This window comes from Momordica charantia (genome assembly GCF_013281855.1).
Source record: "Momordica charantia cultivar OHB3-1 chromosome 1 unlocalized genomic scaffold, Mcharantia_2.0 BLBB01000001.1, whole genome shotgun sequence".
Lineage (NCBI taxonomy): Eukaryota > Viridiplantae > Streptophyta > Magnoliopsida > Cucurbitales > Cucurbitaceae > Momordica > Momordica charantia.
This window is the reverse complement of record NW_028275157.1, coordinates 21,200,095-21,216,722: the sequence shown is the minus strand read 5'-3', so window position 1 is coordinate 21,216,722 and position 16,628 is coordinate 21,200,095. Positions and strand designations below refer to the sequence as shown.

The 16,628-nt window shown below is 35.4% G+C and overlaps 4 protein-coding genes across 5 annotated transcripts; 1 reads left to right on the top strand and 3 right to left on the bottom strand.

Annotated features, from left to right (window-relative positions):
* Positions 1 to 973: 973 nt before the first annotated feature.
* Positions 974 to 3,138, bottom strand: LOC111005812 (cytochrome P450 CYP82D47). The gene is given in 3 exon segments (XM_022277446.2): positions 974 to 1,385; positions 1,387 to 1,895; positions 1,973 to 3,138. Coding segments are annotated over 3 exon segments (1,608 nt in total). The 5' UTR covers positions 2,963 to 3,138; the 3' UTR covers positions 974 to 1,276.
* Positions 3,139 to 5,209: 2,071 nt separating this feature from the next.
* On the bottom strand, positions 5,210 to 7,079 carry LOC111005814 (cytochrome P450 CYP82D47; the record flags this gene model as incomplete). Its single annotated transcript, XM_022277447.2, has 2 exons — positions 5,210 to 5,994; positions 6,072 to 7,079. Coding segments are annotated over 2 exons (1,629 nt in total), but the record flags the coding sequence as incomplete, so codon positions are not given.
* A 2,732-nt stretch (positions 7,080 to 9,811) lies between these two features.
* ALKBH2 (oxidoreductase, 2OG-Fe(II) oxygenase family protein) lies at positions 9,812 to 11,288 on the top strand. The gene is made up of 4 exons (XM_022277334.2): positions 9,812 to 10,129; positions 10,324 to 10,440; positions 10,550 to 10,739; positions 10,867 to 11,288. Exons 1-4 carry the CDS (start codon positions 9,878 to 9,880, stop codon positions 11,064 to 11,066), a joined length of 759 nt encoding a protein of 252 aa, XP_022133026.1. The 5' UTR covers positions 9,812 to 9,877; the 3' UTR covers positions 11,067 to 11,288.
* A 167-nt stretch (positions 11,289 to 11,455) lies between these two features.
* LOC111005716 (phosphatidylinositol/phosphatidylcholine transfer protein SFH12) lies at positions 11,456 to 15,175 on the bottom strand. Of its 2 annotated transcripts, XM_022277333.2 has the most exons (11): positions 14,430 to 15,175; positions 14,300 to 14,328; positions 14,123 to 14,206; positions 13,965 to 14,018; positions 13,814 to 13,891; positions 13,623 to 13,676; positions 13,406 to 13,465; positions 13,235 to 13,330; positions 12,645 to 12,746; positions 12,453 to 12,533; positions 11,456 to 12,053 (listed from the first exon to the last, which is right to left on the bottom strand). In XM_022277333.2, exons 1-11 carry the CDS (start codon positions 14,482 to 14,484, stop codon positions 11,745 to 11,747), a joined length of 1,002 nt encoding a protein of 333 aa, XP_022133025.1. In that variant the 5' UTR covers positions 14,485 to 15,175; the 3' UTR covers positions 11,456 to 11,744. The 2 variants fall into 2 exon arrangements, with proteins under 2 accessions (XP_022133025.1, XP_087980404.1); XM_088124278.1 differs by lacking the exons at positions 13,965 to 14,018; positions 14,123 to 14,206; positions 14,300 to 14,328; positions 14,430 to 15,175 and having other exon boundaries at positions 13,814 to 13,910.
* Positions 15,176 to 16,628: the final 1,453 nt, after the last annotated feature.

The following is a 16,628-nucleotide window of genomic DNA, read 5'->3' as shown; positions in this document are numbered from 1 at the left end:
AGTTCAATACGCAGCCAAGCCCAAGGTAAGTTTGACAAACATTCCGTTTTGAAAACCTCTGACCCCGGTCGAGAAAGTTTAGTACCTCGCCCGAGGTTCATCAAAAACATGAATCTCGGCCGATAATCATATCACCTCGCTCGAGAATAACACGACAATTAGAACGCATAGTGCAGGAGGAATGAACATATGGGTTTATAAAATAACAATAGTTATTGTTACTCCGACTATAACAAAAATAAACCAAACGAGAATCAAATAAAAACACATGTGTTCAAATGTAGAATCAAGCAAGATTAACGCGCAAAAGGAGAAAGCATACAAAATAAAGAACTACTTCTAAAGAGAATATTCACAATACTTTTTAGATTTTTTAGGATTGTGCAGAGAGAATATTTACGATAAGGACATATGTTCTCTGGGATTAGTAATGACATGTACTGATTACTAAGGTACAGGAGGTCGGTGTGCATTAAATTGTTTTTGCCGTGCATTGAAGCTACCTCAGGCGGTAATTTTTCTACCTCGGCCGGGCATTATTCCAGCGGTCACCTGTTACATTTAATGACATTTTGGTCATTTCACCTGCTTCTGACACATCATCAATGTTAAAAGTGGGTCATTTGAGCCTAATTAAAGGGGTGGGTCATTTGAGCATTTCAAAAGTTTTTGGAGGTCATTTGAGCCAATTTCCCAGAAAACGACAGTGGGACGATGGGTTAAAAAACAAACCACACTTGGTCCTCTCTTCAAACCAAACACGTGTCTGCCATGCACATTTGGTCCATTGTTTGGTTTTAAGAAAAATTAGTGATGCCATGACGGTTCCGGTTTGCTGATGATCAAGTGACGGTCCAATATTGAAACACGTTTTTTTAATAAGTTTGAAAGCTTTATTTGAAAAAAAAAATTGTTAATGTGATTCGAGCAAGGTAAAAAAAAAAAATTCTATCAATTTCTTAGACATTCAGAATAGAATTAAACGTGGTTGGATTATCTCAATTGATGCATTAGGTCGACCAGGCCAACCATTTGCATCTTCAAACCCTCCATTTTTTGCTTTGATCTTTCACCATCAGCTTCTTCCATAACATCATATTTTTGTTCACTTTTTAACAAAAAATGATATTGGAGAATAATTGAAACATACTCTCAAATTTTAGGGGCATTCTACATAATTTAACCTATCATTTACTTAGTTATTTTCAAATAGAACCCAAACCTTACACAGATATTGAAGCACTACAGGGATTGGTGATTAGACCATTGTAGAACGTCAATCATAGAGTGCAGGAGGTAAGCGTGGTTTGAGAAACACTTCCAATGGAGTGGCTTTCACGTTCAGCAATCCAATTGATCCGGTCATATCCACGGCAGCGTCCTCCACTCGATATGTCAAAAGCATGAAGCAGTGCACCTAAAATAAGTTGTACCATTTGGAGTCCAAAAGACAATCCAGGGCATGCTCTTCTTCCTCCCCCGAAAGGGATCAACTCAAACTGCTGTCCATTCACATCAAAATCTCTGTGGGTCGTTAGAAACCTTTCTGGTTTGAACTCTAGTGGCTCTCCCCACACCCTGCCATCTCTGTGGATCTTCCACTGGTTTATGAACAGTCTTGTCCCCTTCTCGATATGGAACCCGTCGATGGCGAAATCCTCTGAGGTTTCTCGAAGGATAAGGCCTCCTGCTCCATACAATCGCATCGTCTCCTTCACTACGGCCTGCAAATATACTAGCTCACTCATGTCCGATTCCTTCAACTCTCTATCTCGGCCGATGTGGGCATCGACTTCTTCTTGCACTTTTATCAGTGCAGGGTGATTGTTCAGCAGCAATGAGAGCGCCCACGTCACAACCACAGTTGTTGTATCACTCCCTCCCAAAACCATGGTCTGTACATATAAAAGCAGAGTCGAAACAGATAATTTGTTATATCTCATCATTTTTTATTGAAAAGTTGAATACGTACCAAACATGTAGCCTTGATAATGGTATCGACATCGAAGCTATGAATCGAATCTGAAGCAACAACATTATCGGGGGTTTCCTCGAGAGTTGAAAGCATGACATCCATGAAGTCTTTATCTTCTTTGGATTTGCCGGAAGCTCTCTTCTTCTTGTGCTCCTCCAACCACTGTGTCAAGATATGGTCCAACTCTTTAGAAGTTCTCTTCATGGCCTTCACATGGCCGCCAACATCCAACCATCCTAAATACGGAACAGCATCACCCAGTATAAAAAGTCCCATTAAGCGTAAGAACTCCTTCATTGCTTTTTGGCACGCCCGCGCCTCTGCCTCTTCTACCATTGCTGTAGGCCCAAAGTACCTTTTACCAGCCACGACCCCGAGAATGAGGTTCATAGTCAAGTCCCCGACCCACTGCTTCATTTCCACCAAACCCTGGCCTTGCTTGTCTCTTCTTTCTTTCCAAATTTGATATAGCTCTTTTATGGCTTGGTTCACTTCCGACTCTCGAACGTCTCTCAAAAGCTCGAGTCTGCGACTGGAGAGAAGGTGGAGAGTGGTTGTTTTACGCATTTTGCGCCAGTATGAGTCGTAGGGTCCGAAAGCAAACACGGCATAGTTGTAGCCCAAGATTTGAGCGGCGAGAATTTTGGGGCGGAAGGAGACGGCGACGTCATGGGTGGTGAAGCACTGTTTCGCCGCCTCCCAGCTGTTTATCACGACGGCTTGGTGGATACCCAATTGGATGGAGAAGATTGGACCGTATTCATCAGCCAAAGCACCGAGCTTTACATGTGGCAGTTGAGGCCCTCCGAGGAGAGGGAGGTGCCCAATCAGAGGCCACCCGCCGGGGACTGAGGGCGGCTTTAGACCCTTTGACGCGGCGGCAGCGGTGAATGTTTTGTGTAGAAAACGTAAGAAATTGATGGCAATGACACCGCCCAGAAGAGTGGCAATCAGGTTGAGCCAATGGAATTGCGGACTTGGTTCCATCGATGAAATGGTGAAGAATTGATGGAGAAAAAACTAAAATTTGAAATTATGGAACAAGGCAAGGTTGCAGTTGTGGTTGTCATCAAATTGCACAGAATTTTTTGCCAGGTTGCGAAACATAGGGATGACTTCTTTGTCTCAAGTCTCTCGCCTTATCTCTTACCAAGGGGTGGTGTCAATTTTGGTTGATGGGAGGGAGATATATATATATATTCTTTTGTCTTAGTCTCTCTTTCTTCGAAATATCAAACAAGTAATTATTTGGATTTTTTTAGCGCTACACGTGGGACGAGCGATTGAATTTGGATTTTTTTAGTACTGCATGTGAGATGAGTGATTGAACTAAATTCACAACCTTTAGATGGAAAATAGTGTCAATTATTGTTGAATTAGACTAATTTTGACAAGTATTAAGATTTGTTACGTGAATACGATTTTGTTTAGAGGAGAAAAAAAAGACAAAAAGAAAAAAAAAACGCTTGAAAGCATTTTCCTCTCTTTGGTTTTTTATTTTTAATTTTTGAAAAATAAGTTCACTTTATAACTGTTTTCTTTTTTAAAAAACATTCCATTTTTTCTTTCTGATATTTCTATCCAAGAAATTTCTTTCTCACTCTAAATACTTTTCCAACTTGAATTTCTATCTCTAAAATATTTATCAACCTCTCTCTAAATCTCAACTTAGGTTTATTATTTTATCTATCCAAATTTTTTATCTCTATACATTTTTATTTATTTCATTTCTTTTTTAAAATATTATTCTTATTTTTCTCTCTCTAAAAAATTAATATTTTTCAAAATTTTTTCTCTCTCAAATTTCATTTTTTATAATTTTTTTATCTTTCTAATTTATTTTTTTCTATAGCAATGACTTTTCTCTATCTATTTTGTATTGTTTCAATTTTTCTTTATTATAACTTTATTTTTTTATTTATCTATTCTTCTTTAACAAATTTTATCTCGAATTTTTTTTAATGTCCAAGTGTTTTTTTCATTGTAATTTTTTTCTTTCTTCTTTTTATTTCTGTCTTTCCTCCCAACTTTACTCTTTTTCTCTAAAATTTTTCTATTTTTGTTTCAAATTTTCTCCAACTAAAATTTACTTTTTTCTATTTTTTATTTCTCTCTCTAAAATTTCTCTTTAAAAAGTTTTATTTTATCCGTCTATGCTTTTATTTTCATGTCTCCACATTAGCTAGTGATGAAGAAAATCTCTACGTAGGTTGGTTACAGCTCCAGGAGGGAATGCATGCATTTCCTTCCATTTCCCTCAACCCAGTCCTAATTTGATTTTTTAAATAATTAATATATATTATATTAACTATTTTACTAAATTAGAAATAAAATATTAAATATTTTTAAAACTAATTATTTATACTTGTAAATAATAATTATTTTTACACCTCAATTCCTTGAATTGGAAGATGATGTGGAGATGAGCACTAAAGGTTTCTAGATGAAGGATTCCCAACTCTCACTCCACATTGGTGTGATCTTTATTTTATATCATTTTTCTCTCTCCAGCATCTCTCTTCTCTTAACTTTTTTTTTTCTAAAATTGAAAATCAAAATAGTTATAAAAAAAAATTTGTTTTATATTTTTTTAAAACAAAAAACAAAAAATAGTTATTGTTTTTTATGGTTTTGTATTTTAAAAACATGACTAAAATCACAAATAAAATCTAAAAAAATAAAAAGAGAAATCGTTATTTATTCACCGTATAAATTTATCGTTATTCAATTTTAACATTAATTCATCAGCCCAAGTTGAAAATTCTTAAAAGCATAGGAGCATGTTTGGCATGTAATTGAATCATTTATTGAATTGACATATTTATTTTTTAAAATTGTTTTTAGATTATGTCATTCAGGTGGTTCACATTCTGAAACAATATTTTTAGATTTTAAATCTGAGATAAAGATCAAGTTGGCCGACCAGTCTAGACAAAAATTATGTGCTGTTTTAGGCTTTGGAAGTTGGAGTAGCCTGTAAATTTGCTTCCACTGTCTGAAGATTACGTTGTGTTTGGTTTGTGGTTTTTTCATGGTGATGAGATACGGAAATAGGCTTGGAATTGGAATGTCCATTCTCTAGTAGAATTTGAAATATATGAAGATTCACTGGCGTTGGAGAGAAAAATGAGGCTGCAGCATTCGATGTTAATAGTTGATCATAATAAAGAAAAATTAAATCCGAACACTATATAACATATTATACGACTACTAAGTAATACGTTTTCAAGAGAATGAAAAGCAAAATATTGAAATTCATAATACTTGAAGGTGATGAAAGTCAATCATAGAGTGCACCCAGGCAAGCACAACTTGACGAGTGTGTAGGATAGTATGACAACACGTGATACACTGAAGAGAAGCATTACAGGGACTGGTGATTAGGCCATAATAGAATATCAATCATAGAGAGCAAAAGGCAGGCGTGGTTTGATGAACACTTCCAATGGAGTGGCTTTCATGTTAGACAATCCAATTGATCCGGTCATATCCACGGCAGCGTCCTCCACTGTCGATATATCAAAAGCATGAAGCAGTGTACCCAAAATAAGTTGTACCATTTGGAGCCCAAAAGATATTCCAGAGCATGCCCTTCTTCCTCCCCCAAAAGGGATCAGCTCAAACTGCTGACCCTTCACATCAAAGTCTATGTGGGTCGTCAGAAACCTTTCTGGTTTGAACTCCAATGGCTCCCCCCACACCCTCTCATCTCTGTGGATCTTCCACAGGTTTATGAAAATCCATGTCCCTTTCTCGATCTGGAACCCATCGATGGCGAAATCCACTGAGGTTTCTCGAAGGATAAGGCCTACTGCTCCGTACAACCGCATCGTCTCCTTCACTACGGCCTGCAAATACACTAGCTCACTCATGTCCGATTCCTTCAACTCTCTTTCTCGGCCGATGTGGGCATCGAGTTCTTCTTGCACTTTTCTCAGTGCAGGACGATTGTTCAGTAGCAATGAGAGCGTCCACGTGACAACCACCACTGTTGTATCATTCCCTCCCAAAACCATGGTCTGCACATATATGTAAATAATGCAAATAGAGTCAGAACAGAGTCTTATATTTCTTGATTGAAAAGTTGAATACATACCAAACATGTAGCTTTGATAATGGTATCGACATCGAAGCTATGAATCGAATCTGAAACAACGGCATCGGGGGTTTCCTCTAGAGTTGAAAGCATGACATCCATGAAGTCTTTATCTTCTTTGGATCCGCCGGAAGCTCTGTCCTTCTTGTGCTCCTCCAACCACTGTGTCAAGATATGGTCCAATTCTTTAGAAGTTCTCTTCATGGCCTTCACATGGCCGCCAACATCCAACCATCCTAAATGCGGAGCTGCATCACCCAATGTAAAAAGTCCCATTAAGCGTAAAAACTCCTTCGTTGCTTTTTGGCACGCTCGCGCCTCGTCCTCTTCTACCATTGCTGCCGGCCCAAAGTACCTTTTACTGGCCACGACTCCAAGAATGAGGTTCATAGTCAATTCCCCGATCCACTGCTTCATTTCCACCAAACCCCGGCCCTGCCCGTCTCTTCTTTTTTTCCATATCTGGTATAGCTCTTTTATGGCTTGGCTCACTTCCGACTCTCGAACGTTTCTGAGGAGCTCGAGTCTACGATTGGATAGAAGGTGGACGTTGGTTGTTTTACGCATTTTGCGCCAGTAAGAGTTGTAGGGTCCGAAACCAAACATGGCGTAGTTGTAGCCCAAGATTTTGCAGCCGAGAGTTTTGGGGCGGGAGGAGATGGCAACGTCATGGGTGGTGAAGCATTCTTTCGCCGCCTCCCAGCTGTTGATCACGACGGCTTTGCGGATACCCAATTGGATGGAGAAGATTGGACCGTATTCATCTGCCAAAGCACTCAGCTTTATATGGGGCAGTTCAGGCCCTCCGAGGAGAGGAAGGTGCCCAATTAGAGGCCACCCGCCGGCCACTGTGGGCGGATTTAGACCCTTTGATGCAGCGGCGCCGGTGAATGTTTTGAGGAGAAAACGGAAGACATTGATGGCAATGACACCGGCGAGAAGGGTGGTAATCACGTTGAGCCAATTGAACTGCGGATTTGATTCCTTCGTCGAAGGAGGGGCGGAGGATTAATGAAGAAAGAAACTCAAATGAACGAATAAGGTAATGGATTGGCAATAGGCACAGAGGTGGTTGCAGTTGCAGTTGCAGTCTTAATCACTCATCAAATTGCAGTCAATTTTGTTGTCAGTTTGGAAACATGGGGATAACTTCTTAGTACTTTTTGGAATAGCATGCTTGTTTTTCTAAAAAATAGAAGGAAAAAAAACAAGTATTTTTTAACGTATTTAGAAAAAAACGCTCGTTTTTTTTATTTTCCTGATATTTGCATTGATTCGGTTTTTTTTTCCGTTTTTACTTTTTTTTTTTACAATCTTTTTCTTTTTGAAATTTGGATGCATTTATATTATATTATATATATATTTTTTGAACTTTGCAGATCTCTTAAAAATAGTTTTTGAACTAACAAAATTAATATTTTTTCAATACAAAATATCAAATGGAATTTAATTATCTGTCTTTCAAATAAATTTTGGACCCTACGAAATCAATTTATTTTTCTGAAAGTATAGTTTATTATATATTTATTGGATAAGTTGTTAATGACACGAAATCAATCTCTCCAAAACATTTTAAAGCAAATCTTATCATTATAAGAAAAAATTTAATTTAAATGGAGAAGACTAAAATATTATCTAAGTCGTAATTTTAAGGAGGACAATATTTACGATATTTAATTGTTTTCTATTTTTCTTGTTATTATTAAAACCATTTTAAGATTTTCATAATATTTGGTAAGTTTCAAGTCTTCTCAACTATTAAATTTTTTTTTTCTTATAATTTTGATCCATCCAAGTTTTACTTTTTTATTATTTTTTTTAAAATTTGCCTAAATACATCCCTTAAAAATATATTTGAAAAAATCTAATATACAATTTATTTTAACGGCCCGTTTGTTTCCAAAAGATATCCCTTCTTAGTTCTTATGGTGTCAAATTTTGGTTGGTGGGAAGGTGATATAATTGTTTTTTTTTTTTTTCGTTTCCCTTTGTCTCTTGTTTAAAATATCAGACAAGCAAGAATTGAGATTTGTGATGGTCTATGTGTGAATGTGATTTTTTTTAGTGGAAAAAAAAAAGTCTATAACTCAAAATTTCTACTCATTTCTAACACGTTTAAATTTATCATCAGTTCATTTTAACATTGATTAATCTAAATTAAAATTTCTTATATGTTTGGTACGATAGATTTTTTTGTTTGGAGTATTTTAGATTTTAAATTTAAAACTTTAAAATGTGTAAATTACATTAAATAGAATAAAATTTTTGATAAATTTATTATTTTTGTAATAAACTCATTTTATTTTTGTTGAAATTTAAATATAAAACATAATATATATATATATAACTCATTGTAAAATAATTCATAACATTTATAGGAATGATTCAATACCTGAATTTCTTAAAATTGTCCACCTTTGATTGATGTTTGAGATCAAATAGTATCGTTGACCTCTACTTGTAAGCAACATTATCTTGGAACTCTTATAAATTGAGGTATTCAATGTGCTGCTCCACTGTGTAATAAGACACAACTAAATCTATAAAATTTAAAAGAATGAATCAAGAAGATATAAAAAAATGAATCAAGAAATGTGAAAAGAAGCAAACTAAGGGAGAGAACTAGATTATTGTAGGATAAAGGAGGAAGTAGGGAAGAACTCATATATATATATTTATATATACATGTAAGATGGATATAAGTTGAAAAACTTTTGAGATTCCAATACCTTTTGAACTTCATTAATTCTAATTAAAGTAAAATCATAAATTATTAAAAATAAATAAAAATAGCTCTTCATATTCATAACTTTCATTTTTTTATTAATCAAAGTTATTAAAAATTTGAAATGACATGCTTAGTAAATTAAAATTTGAGAAGTGGATCTAATGGTTAAAAAATGTTTTTTTCAAGATCCTCATTTTTTTAATATGGTATAGATATACAGATATAGATTATATATTACTTGTTTTAATTTTAACAAACATAAAATGTGTTTATAATATGAAGAAATATATTTATCAAAGTTTTTATCTAATTCTGTCTCCTAAAAATTTCAAATTATGAACGTGAAAACATACTCGTTTTCAGAATTTCTAGTATCACAAAATCCAAAAATAGTTTTCAAAAAGGAATCTTCAAAATCATGGCAAATGCATATTTATTGAATCTATTTAATTCGATGATCTAAAAAAAAAAGAGAATCTGAGTTTCCAACCAAACAGGTCCTAAATTTTTTAGAAAGAAATTTAGACAAGAAAATATCCTAGAGATGGAGAGATGTTATCGGGGAGAAATAGAACAAAAAAAAAAGTTAAACATCTGGAAGGAAAAAAAAAAGAGATTTTGAAAAACAGAAAAAAGAAAAAAATTGAATTACTTATCGAATAAGCTTTTCCAAAAATAAAAAATAAATGATCGTCAAACCACCTTTTAATTAACAACTAAAGATGTAGGTTATTTTCTTAATATTTCTTTTGATTATAATATATGAGGTGAAATTCGAAAGTAGGATCTTTGGATTGAATTACCATTTTTTTTTAGATTTAATGGATTGATTAACCTTAATTGACCTTAGTATCTTAATTAACACCTAAGAATGATTTCGTGCATCAGCATGATAGTCAAAAAAGTGGACAAATGTTTTTTCATAATAATTATTTCCAAAACTATACTAATATCATAATTACCTTTTTTTTCTAAAAAAAAATTAACATAATTACTTTTTAAAATAATCTAAAAACGCCAAAAAAAAAATCCGGGCGAAAGCATGAACTATATATAAATTGTAATCATAATCGGCGCCATGAATCAGAACGAAGGTGGGACAATGACTTTGAGGTTGAAGGAAGTGACGGACTCAGAATCGGAGACGAGAATCCCTCGTCCTCTTGATTTGGGAAGACGACACACATTGGATCTCGGAAATGGAAGCGAAATCGTCTACATGACCAAGTTCGTGCCCTCCGATAAGGCTTGGACCTGGTTCGATTTCCTCAATCAACGCATTCCCTGGACCAGGCCTACCATTCGCGTCTTCGGACGCTCCCTACTCCAGGTATTCCTCTTTCTCGATTCTCTTCTCTCTTTTCAGACGTTGTCAAATGTCATACTAATTAGAAATTGAAGATTTAACCAGTGACTGTTGGCTGTGTTGGATTATTTTACTGTTTGCCCGCCCTCTGCTTGAAATTAGGAAGCATTTTCACGCGATTGAGGTTGTCAGATTGAAGTTTTAATTTGCTAATGCAGCCTAGAGACACTTGCTACGTTGCGAGTCCAGGATTGACGACATTAACTTATAGTGGGTACAAACCACGTGCCTATACTTGGGATGATTTTCCTCCACTGAAGGAAATTTTGGACGCTGTAAGACTTTTCCTTTCAATCTTTCGCTATCAGGTTAATTTTGGCTTCTTTAGCTATAACTCCTCGTTACTAGTGGCTCCCCTGATTGTCTGAACTTTTCTCTGTCAAGGTCCACGAAGCTCTTCCTGGGAGTAGTTTTAATAGCTTACTCTTGAACAGGTATAAAGGTGGTAATGATTATGTGGGTTGGCATTCTGATGATGAGAAGCTGTATGCACTGAACCAGGAGATTGCTTCGGTATCGTTTGGATGTGAGCGAGATTTCTTGTTGAAAAAGAAGCCCAACAAGACTTCTCAACGTTTTTTGTTTATTTCCATCTGTTTTTGTTGTCTCTGTTCAGATTTTGAAAAGCCCTTTTCTCAAATCTTCAGTCTTTTGCTCAATTTCTTTCTCGCCATTTTAAAATTTATTTGATGTGGCTCCAGGAAGAAATGATGAGGAACCTCCAAGCAAGAAATCAAAGAAGAGCGGTGTGGCTGATACACACTCATTTGCTCTAAAGCACGGTTCACTTTTGGTTATGAAAGGCTACACTCAGCGGGATTGGATGCATTCGGTGCCTAAGCGCCTCAAGGCAGAGGCAACCCGCATTAACCTTACTTTCAGGCATGTTGTTGTTGATTGATTTTGAAGTTAATACAGGATCATCACAGAGAAATGTCCTTCATCCTCCCGAGTTGTTGTATTTTGGAGGGGGCCTCCGTTTGTTTTGGTATGTTTTTTCTCTGTTAATCGTGTATCTTTCTCTGATAGATCAATGTAAAGTGAACAATCTCAGTTTCAAACTGTCTCACCTGTGTTACATGTGTTCCACCTTCTCTCATTGCATTTTATATGCTTTTCCTGATTGCTTATTTTCAACAACACCCATGACCATCATAAATCAAATTCATCACCCAATGTGCCACTTTAACAGCTATAAATGGTACCTGAAATAGCTTAGATTTTGGACCTAGAAGCTTTGAATCTAAGTAACTATGTGGTTAATACTTCAGATTATGAAATCAAGTGAGAAACTAATAAATTTAGCCATGAAAAGGCTATATATTAAGAGGCTAACTTTATATTACGACCAGGAACATTTAAAGATACATCATATATATGCCTCTCAAATCTCAATTGCTCTAGTGGTTAATATCAACAAGACATTGGATGCCGCCATCATGAAACTGGGGTCGGTCCTTAGAGTTATATTGTTAGGGATCAGTATAACCAGATTTTTCCTTTCCACGATCTCCTCAATGAAGGAATAGGTACCATTGATGAAAGAAGTCAATCTCAAAAGTTGCCTTTGCTTCAATCACTACATTATTTCGAGTTCAGTTAGTGTTTCAGAAAGCCGGTTCCCATACTTGCGTAACTCAGATTCAATAGTTTTAACAGTCCCTTTGCTTTTTGATGAAGGCACCTGGAGATTAACATGAAAAGATCCCTTTCTCATTGGCTCAACAGGTTCAGTCATCGAGGTTTGCTGCTTGATGTAGTTGTATAGCCCTTGGTGAAAAGGGTGTTCCAAGGAATAGCAATTTTTGCTTCCATGATGAGCCGATGATCGGGAGGACACAGAGCTCTCCATTTTGCAGAAATGTGGGAGAGATGAATGATCCATTATCTACAAGAAATAAACAAAGTTAAAAAAGCATCATTATGGTCTTGGATTTAATAAACGATTGGGAATCACACTATTTGATTAATGTATTTTTCCCACTAGCATTTAATATTGCTCTTGCCATTCTTAATTTCCTATAGTAGCATATGTCCCTTGCTTTATACACTCGGTATGGGCATCCAACTTGATTCTATTCCCTTCTAAATGCATTTCTTTTGGAGAAATATTGGAAAACTAGATTCTAGCTTCCATTGTCTACCCAAATGTCAAAATTTTTATTTATAAAAAAACGTGAGTGGTCCATTTACAGTATAATCAAGCAGATCAAAAAAGAACTTTTCTGTTTGATAAGAGGTCCAGCCATTTTGTTGACAGACATTCTTTAAATAATGCAGGGCTTACCTTCAGCAGCTCATCTCTTCCACAGCCTGGTAAGACATGAACTTTTCTCCTTGTCCTTTCATGTAAGAGAGGTTTGACAACCTGTAATATCAAAAAGATTATATGACTTTGCACATCAGACAGGTGTTCAGGAAAAAGTTTCTGCAACACAAGGAACAAAATCGACCAAGATTACTCTCTTTAATTGCTTACCCTCCAACAGGATGAAAAGACATAAGGTACGTTCACAATGTAGTAAGCAGTTGTCCTCTCTGGGTAGTTCAAATCGTCAATGGTTGATAAAATTGTCAATAACTGCAAGAACACATAACAGGAGCAGCGATTAAACATTATGGAGATTCGCTAAGTCCTTGATTTGCTAGTCATTAATTGCATATTTAAGGTATCAAAACACATCCAAAATCCACTTCAAACCTTCTGTAGTTTATTATGGAGAATATGTCCTCACCATTATGGTCTTGCTTTTTACATAGTGGTCAGAAAGGAATTCCTCCAGACAACAGATTTTATAAACAAAACTAAATGCTTCGAATCTTTTCTCTTTCTTCTTCTTTACCTTTTCTCAAAATCGCACATGAGTCTAATTTGAAATTAAATTGTGTGGTAGGAATCCTCCATTAAACAAAAGAAAACAACTTTGTGATGTTATCTCGTGGATTTGTCAATAATTTAGACTAATCAAAACCACAAGAAGAAATGGAATCAGACTTTTATTGAAAAATTTAACCTGCACTGAACTATTGCGAGAAAATTGTGAAATTTTGACCAGGACAGGAGAGTACCTTTATGTGGCTGAGTGCCGACAGCTTCAAACCAGTCATATCTAAAACCTTCACACATGTGGTGATAGCCCGCCCATGCTTTTTCGATGCAGTAGGCTACAGGAAAAAATATACATGTTATTGGTACTGAAGAGAGGAGCCCCTGTTGAATTCCAAACTTCAGTAACTCACCAGAATAACGCGATCCCGATACTCGTTGATTTGTATGTGTGACTGCACATAGTGGTTCACCTGTGAAAAGATCAAAACACCGGTTGGTAAACTTGATTTCTCCCTGGTACTGAAAGTACATATTTTAAGAAACTAGGGTGCTATTCCTCGCATCCATATTGGCACAAGGGACAGATTATTTGTTTGGAACGTCAATGAATTGAACCCGAATACTTACATTTGCTTTGTCTAATGTGCTGAGTCCAACACCAATGGCAAAAATGGGGAGTCCCTGAAGTGAAACAGAACAAGTTTCAGGTCAGCATATGCAAATCTCTCTAGAACAAGGCAGTTCAGGATGAAAAGCACATGTTATATTGAGAGACAGATTGCTGGTTAAACAAACAGACATTGATGAACAATCCACACCTCTTTGGAGTAGCCCGAGAGCCCTACGAGCTGTGAATCCCGAACTTGCCTGTAGACATCGACAGGAGCTATAGGCTTCTGCAGACAGATAAAATGATGTCAACAAAGGACTTTGAAGCCTTCGCAGAGAACAAGCTGTACAAATACTTACCACTAGTATCTTGTCAATCTGATTTTCCACCCTCCATTTTAAACAGTCCACCAGCTGTAACACCAGAGAGGAATGTTTTGTCAGAGAAGGGGCTATCTTAGTAATGCATATGGCAGTATAAATGTTTACAGAAGTTGAACCAAAGACATGTTTCTAACCATTTTATGGGCTTTCCCAACATCGTACTCTCGTGCCTTGAGGAAACGCTCCAGTGTTTCAATTAAGAATCCTTGATGAACATTCTGCAAATAGATCATTCGATGTCATTTAATTGAAGCTGCCTAAAGGAATGATACAGAGGGAGACGGGGTGAAAGAAGAAGAAAGCTGGCGAACCTTAAAGGATTTCTTCAATGGCAGATCAACTGCAGTTTTCCAATTCAAAGACACAAAGATCAAATGAGTATTCGTGAATAAAGTTTTCAGAACTGAAATTGAAGTAAGGAAACAGAGTTGATCATCTGACCTTGATCCATCAGAGCAGTGAGCTTCTTGATCGCTTCCTGAGGATTGATACCCATTTCGTGGATCTCAAGAACAAAAAGGAAACTAATTACACCAAAGAGGAAATTCAATGCAACCCCCCAAAGTTTCTAACTTTCTACCTTCCTCTCTTTCTCTGTGTTTTTTCAGGATTCTAAACTCAAGCTTGAAACCAGCTCAAGTACGAGAATGACAATACCAGAACACAACAGTCTCAGAGTGTAGACAAGAAAGTGAGGCCAAGAAAGATCTCACAAGTCATACTCCGAGTCCCAAGAGGCGAGGCTGCTGTTTAAATACTAAAGGGGTCTAACAAAGACGCGCTTTTCTCTGTGACTCAATGGTGGTGAAACTGACGCAAAAGTCACTGTCTTTTTTCTCGATTGGGAAAAGCAGGAAAGTGTATGTCGGAATCTCAAAACGACCCATAAAAAAATGAAGCGAAGAAGAGGAAATTTTGAATGGGTTCTTCGTGTCGAAGGCGAAGTTGCTGGCTCTGGTTTGTTTTCCATTTTTCGCTTCCGTAATTCTTTTCCCAATATTCGCCACTGATAAATATAGTCCACAAACATTCAATCTCAGTCGTCCAACTGGTCGTTAGATGTACCCTTCACCATTTGATTACAGGTCGTTTTTTTCTTCTTTTTTGTTCTCTGTGGCCATTTAATTGGGGAAAGCAAAACAGTGGGAATTTTCTTTAAAAGTAAAAGTGCAAGGAAAATGCCTATTCCCTTTCTTGTTTGATCCTAAAGTCAGCAAAATGGAAAATTGATGGCTTTTGCTGACAGATATGTTGGAGAAAACTTCGTGGAGATGTTTGGGGAAATTTAAAGGGTTTGGGACTTCTGGATTCTTCAGTTAATTAGGGACGTTGATTCATGGGTTTAGTAAACTTTTCACTTTATGAAATTTGAGACTTGTTCATGATTTTTAGTAAACTTCAACTTTATGAAATTTGAGATTAAGAAAAAAGGTATAATTTGCTTTCTGAGTCGTATTAAGTAATAGATAATGAAGTTGTAGTCTATGTAATTTGTATCTAGATTTATGATATGACATGAGCTTTCAAATGGTAGCCTAAAGGTTTAGGGTTTAAGTCCGAACTTTCTGGTGAACTTAATATAAATTTTTTTTATGTTTTCTGAGTCTAGGTCTTGAGGTGAGCGTGGATGCCCTTGGGTGTAGTGGAACAAAGCTCAGGCTAGTAGTTATAAAAATAAAAAAATGATTTATGATATGACATGAATTCAAATTTGTAGTTTTTGTAAGCAAACTTTAATTTAAAATACAGGCTCACTGTCTTAGGATATTTTATAATATTACTATTTTTTAAAATCATTTTAAAACTATCTAAATAAATAATGCTTCATAATTCTAGTTTAATCTTCAATAAATTGTATTTTAGAAAGAGAATATAGAAATATTTGAAAAAACGGTAGAGATGAAAAAAAAACTAAAATAATGTTTACTAATTAGGTTTGAACCCAACACTTTTGGTTGTCAAACCAACCACGTAACTACTCCACAAAAAAACAAATATTCTTTACATGTAAACAATTATGTACAAATATTAATTAAAGTACACATCACAGGATACTAGTTACAGTACCTATCATTCAAAGAGACAGAAATAATCATAGATAATTATGAGATAATATTCTTTTGAATGTGATAAGAAAGTAATAATGTATGTCATTTAATCTTTTATTAAGTGATTCATACTTATAAATAAATACAACCATCATTTTAAATTTATAACTCATCTTTCATCATCTAAAATTCTAAAGAATGTGAACAAAATTTCATGATCAAAGTAAAAAAAAAAAAAAAAAAAAAAGTAGTTTTATCATTCAAGGGTTTAAGTCCTTAGAAGAGAATCTTTTATTTGACAATTGTTTCTAAGATATCATATATTAATATCCATAGAGCAAAATTATATGATGATACTTAATATTGACTTGATTTAAAAAAAAATATTTCTTTAGGATAAATAAATAAATAAAATCAACGATTTTCTTTTTTATTATTAATTATTTTTTCATAGATCTCAATCCTACAAAATTACTGCATTAATAAATAATTTTCTATCATATCTTGTTGGTGAAAAGTTATCTCTTTCCATATCTAGGATAATTTAAACTACTATGCTAGGTAAAACCATATAATAATATCTAATATAGTT

Coding starts and splice junctions, on each gene's coding strand:
- ALKBH2 (XM_022277334.2), top strand. CDS start 9,878: ATGAATCAGAACGAAGGTGGGACAATGACTTTGAGGTTGAAGGAAGTG. Junction 10,130..10,323: donor TCGGACGCTCCCTACTCCAG/GTATTCCTCTTT, acceptor TTGCTAATGCAG/CCTAGAGACACTTGCTACGT. Junction 10,740..10,866: donor GCCCAACAAGACTTCTCAAC/GTTTTTTGTTTA, acceptor ATGTGGCTCCAG/GAAGAAATGATGAGGAACCT.
- LOC111005716 (XM_022277333.2), bottom strand. CDS start 14,484: ATGGGTATCAATCCTCAGGAAGCGATCAAGAAGCTCACTGCTCTGATG. Junction 12,534..12,644: donor TCTTTTCATCCTGTTGGAGG/GTAAGCAATTAA, acceptor TTGATATTACAG/GTTGTCAAACCTCTCTTACA. Junction 12,054..12,452: donor GAAGAGATGAGCTGCTGAAG/GTAAGCCCTGCA, acceptor TATTTCTTGTAG/ATAATGGATCATTCATCTCT.